Source organism: Chelonoidis abingdonii, chromosome 26, assembly GCF_003597395.2.
Source record: "Chelonoidis abingdonii isolate Lonesome George chromosome 26, CheloAbing_2.0, whole genome shotgun sequence".
Lineage (NCBI taxonomy): Eukaryota > Metazoa > Chordata > Testudines > Testudinidae > Chelonoidis > Chelonoidis abingdonii.
The window spans coordinates 8893901-8902382 of NC_133794.1; the positions used below are offsets into that span (position 1 = coordinate 8893901).

General features: G+C 61.0%; 1 protein-coding gene across 2 annotated transcripts in view; it reads right to left on the reverse strand.

The window, feature by feature from the left end:
* Window positions 1-204: 204 nt before the first annotated feature.
* LMBR1L (limb development membrane protein 1 like) overlaps window positions 205-8482 on the reverse strand; it is a 17146-nt gene continuing 8868 nt past the window's right edge. The window contains exons 3-17 of one of the 2 annotated variants that reach the window (XM_032785566.2): window positions 7139-7175; window positions 6601-6740; window positions 6414-6517; window positions 6201-6327; window positions 5644-5712; window positions 4726-4790; window positions 4369-4444; window positions 4184-4267; window positions 3901-3977; window positions 3649-3726; window positions 3214-3287; window positions 2907-2997; window positions 2319-2385; window positions 1849-2010; window positions 205-1660 (exon numbers count right to left, since the gene is read on the reverse strand). In XM_032785566.2, coding sequence (XP_032641457.1) covers window positions 1602-1660; window positions 1849-2010; window positions 2319-2385; window positions 2907-2997; window positions 3214-3287; window positions 3649-3726; window positions 3901-3977; window positions 4184-4267; window positions 4369-4444; window positions 4726-4790; window positions 5644-5712; window positions 6201-6327; window positions 6414-6517; window positions 6601-6740; window positions 7139-7175 — 1310 coding nt within the window. In that variant the 3' untranslated portion in view covers window positions 205-1601. The remainder of the gene's footprint in view (window positions 1661-1848; window positions 2011-2318; window positions 2386-2906; window positions 2998-3213; window positions 3288-3648; window positions 3727-3900; window positions 3978-4183; window positions 4268-4368; window positions 4445-4725; window positions 4791-5643; window positions 5713-6200; window positions 6328-6413; window positions 6518-6600; window positions 6741-7138; window positions 7176-8482) is intronic. The other variant, XM_032785567.2, reaches the window with a different exon arrangement.

Below are 8482 nucleotides of genomic sequence, written 5' to 3' on the forward strand. Positions count from 1 at the left end.
TGTGCCTAGCTTGAGAAGCAGGAACCCAAGGGGCAGGGCAGGCCCAGCAGTGTTCAGGTGCAGGGGGGAAGGGCGATCTGGGGTGTGTGTGGGGGGGGGTGTGCGCGCACGCATACATGCAGCACTCCAGGAGCTGGGAACCACATTTCCCAGCAGAAATTGCAACAGACAGTTAGTGTCTTGCAGCCCGCTAGCCCTCCATCATGTATTAAAAGACACTTTTTATTATATAAATAAAAAACACACACAGCAGTTGATAGCTGATCTGTATTGTCACTAGCACCTGCCCGTGCAGAGACCTGGCCCACTCATGATATGAAGCAAAGCTGGCCCTGGGCTCCCATGCTCGAGGGCAGGGCCGAGGAGGAGGAATGCAGCACGAAGGAGTAGAGATCCTGGCCCACACCCCTTCCAGGTCTGCCCCCCCACCCAGCTCTAATGCAATAGGGGGAAGGATTGACAGTTATAGCCTCCCCCCAGGCCTCTAAACACCCCCCCCCCAGGAGAGATCCCCTCCCACTCCTCCCCCTCAGAGGCAGGATCAGGCACCAGCTTAGCCCCTGCTAGATAGGGGGTGTCTGTAGCCAGAGCTCCTTCCTCTCCCCCTACAGCCCAGGGTGAAAAAGAAACCCCCAGGGGTTTGAATGATGAGCCCCCCTACCCTACCCCACCCAGACACCTCCCCAGCTCCATGCCCTGCCCTGGAGCCCCACACTAAGTCACTGAGTGTCAGAGACAGGAGCAGCCTGGGGCTGAGGGGGCTGGATAGACAGAGGAGGGAGGGGCTCAGCTCACTGGGTGAGGGGAGGGTCCTACTGCAGGGGGGAAAGGGGGATATTTCACCCATAACAGATCAGGGCAGCAGCTGTTCAAAATAAATACATAAAATAAAATGAAGAGGCCCAGACAGAGGATGCAGCCAGCGAAGCAGATGCAGGCGCGACTGGTGGCTGCCTAGTGCATGTCAGTGAGGTATGTAACCGCGGCTCCGGGGGTCTGCCCGGGGGCTCAGGGCCAGCACAGGAGTTTAGCAACAAGTCCAGTGAGGCAACTTCGGTACCTGCTAAACCCTTGCTCCCCACAGCACCCCCTGCTGGGAGAGGCTGGGGCTGGACTAGCCAGGAGCCCCCCCACAACCAGGGCCCTCCCCCTCCCCACAGCACCCCCTACTGGCCATCAGCTCCCATTTAATCCCATACATCTTCCTGCATGGTACCTGGAGCTGCCATCCCCCTCCTTCCCACCCCGCCAAGGATCGTGCCGGGGGCGGGGGGGGGCTGCTCAGCAGCAGTCCCACAGGCACAAATTCTCTTGTCTCCCCAACCTGGGGAGGGCCCTCCTCCATGTCCCCCATCCCAATGCAGCATCAGCACCACAGGAGGATCCTGGCCCCTTCTCGCCAGCAGGCCATTGGTCAGAAGCAGACAAGGGCGGAGTCATCCAGGCCCCGCCCGTTCCACAGGGTCCTCGGTCCTTCGGCTCAGAATGCAGGAGACTCAAATAACTCCATTGAGTCGGGGCTGGGGCTTCCCCCCCGGCCCATGGTTGGAGGGGCCGCAGCAGCCCCCATGTCCCAGTCCATGGCTGGCACCAGACTCGTCCTAGCAGAGCTTGCTGGGCTGGTGGGTGCGTGGCACAGGCAGGGGCAGCTTGTGTAAACCTGGGGGGAAGAAAAGACAATGTTTAGGGGCTGTGCTGACATTTCTCCTCCCTGCCCATCACGCAGCAGGGCCAGGAGCCCCTTCACCCACAGCCCCGGCTCACCAGCAAATCGCCTCCCCCAAGGCCCTGCAGCCAGTGACACTGACACACCCTGGCCCAGGGACCGGCTCCCCGCCCAGGACTCACCAAAGGCTCGGATGAGCTCCGCCCGCACGGCCCATGTAAACTTCTTCACCAGGCACAGGGTGGTGAGGGCAGCGAAGAGCATGTTGTAGAGGAAAACGATGTAGAAATTCCCCAGCCAGTTAAACCTGCCAAAGTCGCCCAGGAGGTCAAACCGTGTGATTCCTGCAAGGGAGAGAGGCTGAGCGCTCCACTCAGAGAGGCTGGGCCCCACTGCACCTCCCCTTGCAGCCTCAACTCCCCTCCTTACTGACCCACAGCCCCAGGGTCCCCCACACATACAGCTCTGCCTCCGCCCCTCATTCCTGACCTACAGCCCCATAGCAGCTGCTCCAGAGCTCCAACCCCCAGCAAACTGGATGGGGCAGTTCTGCTGGCCCAGTGCAGGGGGGGGGGTGCATATTGGGAGCTACTCAGTCCCACCCCAGGGGAGCGCGGTGCCCCGGAGCCCAGCACGGCCACAGGAGACTCACCCAGTGTCCTGGAGAAGACGGGCAGCGCGGAGCTGAGCACAAGCAAGGATACGCAGTTCCCAATAATCTGGGTGGGGGAAAGACAGGCTTTGAACCTGGGAGCCAGACTCCCCCTGCCCCTGTGGGTGCTGCACCCCAGTATGGGCACAGGACCCCTCCCGTCCCCCTGCTCACTGCAGCAGCTCAGTATTCGCTGCCCAACAAGCCCCAAGACACCTGATGCCTGCTCTGGCCAGGATCAGCGGCCCCACCCCTAGAATTAGGGAACCAAGACCCCCAGCTGGACTCTGGCCCTAGGGTGGGCGGGGGGCTCCCGCTGAGCATCCACGCAGAGCTGGGGGGCAGCTCACAACTGGGCTTTTCCCCATCCAGCCAGGTGCTGGGTGCATGGCGCCCTCATGTGGCGAGATGATACAGTGCAGCCGCCCCCAGCAGCAGGGCTGGGAAGAAAACCCAGGCGTCCTGAGTGCAGCCCTGGTGCTGGGGCCAGGGCACGGTGGTCAGCTGGTGGCTGCCTGCGGGTGGAAAGCGGCTCTGCCACCGGGGGCCCCCTGCCCCAGTGCAGCCAGAGGGACAGGTACCACTTACCTTGGTCATGGGGGTATCCTGCCTCGCAGGGAGCAGCCTTGTAAACAGGGGGGAGCTGTAGAAGCCCACGACTGAGGAGACCATCAGATAGCTGAGTCCAGGGGTTAAGGAGGAATAACGGGGGGAGGGGGGGAAGAGATCTGTTGGGTCCAGAGAGCCAATGCAGCGACTGGGATGTGGGCACAGCACCCAGAGGGGCAGGGAAGGGGGGCACTAGGCTGGCTGACACTGCTCCAGAGGGCCCAGAGAAAGCAGCCCCCCTGCAGGGATCAGACGGAGGGGCTGGGGCTGCACACCCCAAGGATACAAGATGAGAACCACCTGCAGGGCGGCACCGAAGGACCCAAAGATGGAGAAGGAGACCTGCCCCAGGGGCGCATCCTACAGGGAGAGAGAGCAGAGAAGGGGGTCGGTGTGGGGGGCAGATTGGAGCAGGAACTGATCAGTCAGCTCTGGGCTTGTGTCACAGGACATCCCGGAGCCCTTTCACACTGTTACCTGTGAGCACTTCTCCCCGTGGATCCATGGGGCGGGCATAGACCATGCAGTGCAGGGTGAACCCCCCGCCCCTGACCTGGAGGGGCCTTGCTATGGTCTCCCTGTTGCTGATGCTGGGTCTCCCTGTTGCTGATGCTGGGTCTATTGGGAGCTGGGCTAAGACCCAGCAAACTTGTTTCATGCATGGGCCCAGGGCAGAGAGGGAAGGGTTAAACTCCACTCAGAACCCCCACCCCCATGGTACCTGAATCCCCCGTGGCATGGCAGCATCATCCAGCAGCAGCTCCAGTGTATGGAAACAGACAACGAGCACAGAGATGCCCTGGGAAGGACCACAGGGGAGGTCAGTGTGGCCTCCTACCGGGACCCTCGGGGGGGGGGGTCCTTTCCCAGGGAGCTCCACAGAGAATCACCCCCAACCCCCGACAAGCAGGGAAACTGAGGCACAGACATCAGGCATGCCCCCTCCCTCCCCCCCCCCCCCCCAAGCACCTACTGTCAGCGCCAGGAGGCACAGCATGGCCAGGGGGTAGCCCAGATTCCGCTGCCAGGGCGAGGCACCACGCCGTAGCTCTGCCGGGAAGCACAGGATATCCCTGGGTGAGCAATGGTCGAGGCTCCACCCCCTGCCCCCCCCATGCTTCCCCCCTGCTCCACTCAGATCAGATCATCCAAATGATCTCACTGCCCAGCAAGCAGGGAGAGAACCCAGGAGTCCTGCTCCATCACCCTCCCACTCCCACCCCTAAACCTGCTGTCTCCCCACCCCTGCTCCTTACCCAGCACTAGTCTCCGGCTCTGGATGGCCAAGAACTGCTCCCGGAGCAGAGCCGCACTCAAGCTGAGCCAGCAGGAGGTGGGACCTGCAGAAGGACAGAGTCCCGAGAGATGAACTAGGGGTTGAGCCCCTCCGGGAAGGGGATGTTGGAGAGAGCCTGGGGGATGGGGGATTGGGGACACTCACCGGCAGAGATCTTGTGGGAGAGGGCGGCTTCCTCGAACCTTGTGCAGTTCAGCTGCTCGTCCAGATCCTCCAGCAGCTGCGGGGGAAGAGCATGGAGCCCGTTAGCCACCATGCAGCTGGGAGAGCAACACCCTGTCCCTCCCCCACTGAGGGCTCGACCCACGGATACCCCAACCCCCGCCAGGTCCCCCTCAGCGTAGGGAGAGACTGGAATGCCTGCCCCCCTACCCCACCCCAGCAGGCACCGCAGTGGGGGCTTGACCCCCAGCAAACAAGGGGTTCCCCTCTCTGCTCAGCATCCCCCAGCGGGGGTGGGGGTGCAGGAGATGAGGCAAGGGCAGGAAGAGGGAGCCTTACCCGGGGCTTGACCAGCAGCTTCCCAGTGACGGTGAACATGCGGGAGAGGCCGATGGGCGTGCACACTGCGGGGGGCACAGAGCAAAGGAGCAGGGTGAGAACAGGCACCGGTACCCCTGCCCCCCTTCCACCAGCAGGGGGCGCTTGTCTATTGGCAAAAGGAACCCAAGGGGTCGGGCCGTCGGTTTATGCCAGCAGGGCGGTTCGAGGCTGGAGTCTTCGTGGTCTCCGCACCCAGAGCTCGATGAAATTCCCCCCCTCTGTTCCTTTCCTAACCCAGATGAAGCCCGGAGAGCAGCGGGAGACGCCTCTGATGAACACAGCTGCTCTGTTCCATGGCCACAAGGTGTGGCAGGGTGTCCAGGGGGAGCACTGCCCCCTCCAGGAGCCAGCCTGGCTAGAGTGCACATTCCACCCTGTGGGTACCTGGCCTGGTGGCATCAACCCGTCCATCACGGAGACCCCAGCACCACCCAAAAGGGACTGGCCAGGGAAATCCCCACCTCACCCCCCTGACCTGGATAACCTGTTGCTAGAATTCCCACCTCTCCGTTCCCAGCAGGACTTTTCTGGACCAGAGCCAGCTTGGAAGCTCCTGAAAAACGTCCACCAGGCCGAGTAGGAGATGCAGGGCTCAGGGCTAGAGGCAGGGTCTGGCTACAGGGGCTTGCACGGGCCTTTGTTAGGGGGAAGGGACAGATCCTGTCCCAAGAAGCTCCCAGTCGAACTACACGAGCCCCACTTCAGACATGCCCCCCAGGCAGTCTGCGTCAGAGACAGGAACAGAAGCCAGGTCTCCAGGATCCCAGGCCGGCACCCCACCCATATGGCCAGCCTGCCCCCTTGCATTTGTTTGGGGGGTAACTCATCTTGGACCCTACAGGTCCCCCCCCCCAAAGAAATCCAACATCCACTTACACAGCAGCAGCAGCACCCCGAAGAGTGAGATGCAGGAGTAGAGGTAGGGGAGGTAGTATTCCCACAGGTCTGTGGAGAGGAGAGGGTTAACATTACACACCCAGGCTGGGGTAAGCCAGGGGCCTGGGAGACCCTGGGTGCCAGGGCTGGAGCAGGGGCAGGGGACTAGGAATGGGATTCCTTGGCACTCAGCAGGAGACAGTCACTCCCAGCAGAGCAGGGTAGGGGTGGGGTGGAGGGGGAGGCCATTAACTAGCACGTCTGACAGGGCGCGTCACCCTTTGACCCCAGAACAGCACACCAAGGGGTGGGGGGGACGACCAGTCACCCCACTATGCAGATATGGAAACTGAGGCATGGGGCAGGGCAGAGTTCTGTCCCTCTCATAACAGGCCACTGGCAGAGATCAAAAATTCAATGCAGGAGTCCGGGCCCTGGCCCCTGGAACACACTCCCCTTTCCCAGAACTAGGAAAAGAACCCAGGAGTCCTGGCCCTTGGTCTGAGAGCACACAACCCCCCCGGCCCGTGGGGAGCTCGCGCTGCCCGGCCACTCACCATAGAGGGATTCCCGGCTGCCTGCGTCCTCGTCCACAATGGCCGACGCCACCCAGACCATCCCCAGCACCAGCAGAGTCAGCAGCAGCAGCATCACGAAAGTCTCATAGACTCGGGCCAGGATGCCCTGCAAGGGGGGAGACATGAGTTTAACATGGTGCAGGTGGCACCGCAGGGGGAGGGGGGGGGGGAGATGGGCCGGGCAGCTGGTACCTTCTTGGATCCCGCGAAGCCCTCAGCCTCGGTGAAGAAATATGCGAAGGGCATGAGGAAGACCAGGGAGAGGTTGGAGAAGAGGAAGACTAGATTCCAGAGGCCTAGGGAGACACGGGCAGGTTAGCAGAGCCCCCCAGGACCAGCCCCAGGGCAGAGCTGCCCGGCCGGGCGGGGGGACGCTCACCGTGGATCAGGGAGCCATTCAGCCACTGGATGTAGTAGCTATGCGGGAAGAGCAGCAGCACCTCGTTGGTGACAATGGAGAAGGGCAGCAGCAGGACGGCTCCCAGCGAGACAGCCAGCGTGAAGGTGCACATCGACAGCCTGGGGGGGATGGGCATGAGCCTTGCCCTGCTTGCACGCGGCTCCTCCGCCCCCACCCCAGCCAGCCTCCCGAATGGGCCCCATGGTGCAGGGCAGAGCCAGCGAGGGGACCGGGATGGGGGAGAGACGGCAGCCCCTGCCATGGCTGGAATGTGAGCAGGCAGCACCTCGCCCCGAGACAGCCAGCGACGCGAGTTCTGCCAGGTCTCAGTGCACGGAGCAGCTCAGAGACAAACCAGCATGTGCCTTGGGGAGAGACCCCTTAGCCGCTGCCCGCCCCCAACCTGAGCTGGGGATAGAACCCAGGAGTCCTGAGCCCCACACCCCTGCTCAACCTGCGATCCTCAGACCCGCCCTGTCCCAGCACGCTGGATGGGAAGTGACAGCCAGGAACTTACGCAATTCTGTCGACAGCAGCATCCTCGTCATCCTCAACTGCAGAGAGTGGGGGAGACATCCAGTCAGCTCGGCCGAGACCCTCACGCTCGTTACACCTCATGGGGCGGAGTCAGGGCAGCTTCGGCCAAGAGCCGCAACTAGGTTTTGTGGGGTGGGTGGGGCAGGAGGTTTCGTGGGCCTGGGGCTGCCGGGCCGGGACTCAGCTCCGCTACTGACTCCAGCGAGGTGCCTCTGCCCCCAGCGCTAAGATGGCGAGAAGGGGCCTCTGTCTGCCTCGCCATTGGGAAATGGGCACTGTTCAGGGGCAGGGTCTCTCTGCACCCTATCGCAGTGGGGGTCCCAGGTGCTGCTGGAACACCCAGGCTTGCAGCTTGTCCCAGACACATCCCTCCCTCGCTGCCCTGTGGCTGGATGTCCTGGCGCAGGGATGGGGCCGGAGAGCGCTGGGACCAGAATTATTCAGCCAATATTAGGTGTTTAAGAGAATCCAGACTTATGCTAAAGCGAGCCCTTCTCCCCAGCATCTCTGTGCCAAGCCACATTAAAAACCACACAAACGCCTACGTTCTGGGGGCACGCAGAGAACTGTGCTGGGGTTTGTGACAAAAACAGACAGAATTGCTGCTAAAAACGCGGCGTGGATTTCCAACAGCCTGGGACAGTAGGGCAGAGTGCCCAGGAATTGAAGTACTAGGGTCAGAGGGCACCAAGTAACTTTGGGGTGTTTGTGCCCACGGTAACAGGCTAAGATGTGTGTGTAGGCAGACTGACCGACCAACATCAATGTATGTTGATGTTGTATACCTTGACTTTAGTAAGGCTTTTGACACGGTTTCCCACAGCATTCTCATCAGCAAACTAAGGAAGTATGGGTTGGAGGAATGGACTGTGAAGTGGATAGAAAATTTTTTGGCTACAAGAGCACACTGTAGCTCAGTGTCAACTTTCCATCTACCGTAACCCCAAGATCCTTTTCTTCAGCACTGCTACTATAGCCATAACGTCCCAGCCTGTAGCAGTGCATGGGGTTTTTCTGTCCTAAGTGCAGGACTTTCGCACTTGTCCTTGCTGACTTATGAGGTTTCTTGTGGCCCACTTCTCCAATTTGTCTAAGTCTCCCTGAATCCTATCCCTGCCTCCAGCGTGTCCATCACTCCCCCCAACTTCAGGTGTCATCTGCAATTACTTCATGTGCAAGCTATCCATCTCATCAAGATCATTAATGAAGACATATGAATAGAATGGGCCCTACAGACAGACCCACTTGGGGCACACCACTTGTACTGGTTGCCACTAAGAGTGTGCCATATGATACCTACCGCTGAGCCCGTTGATTTCAACAG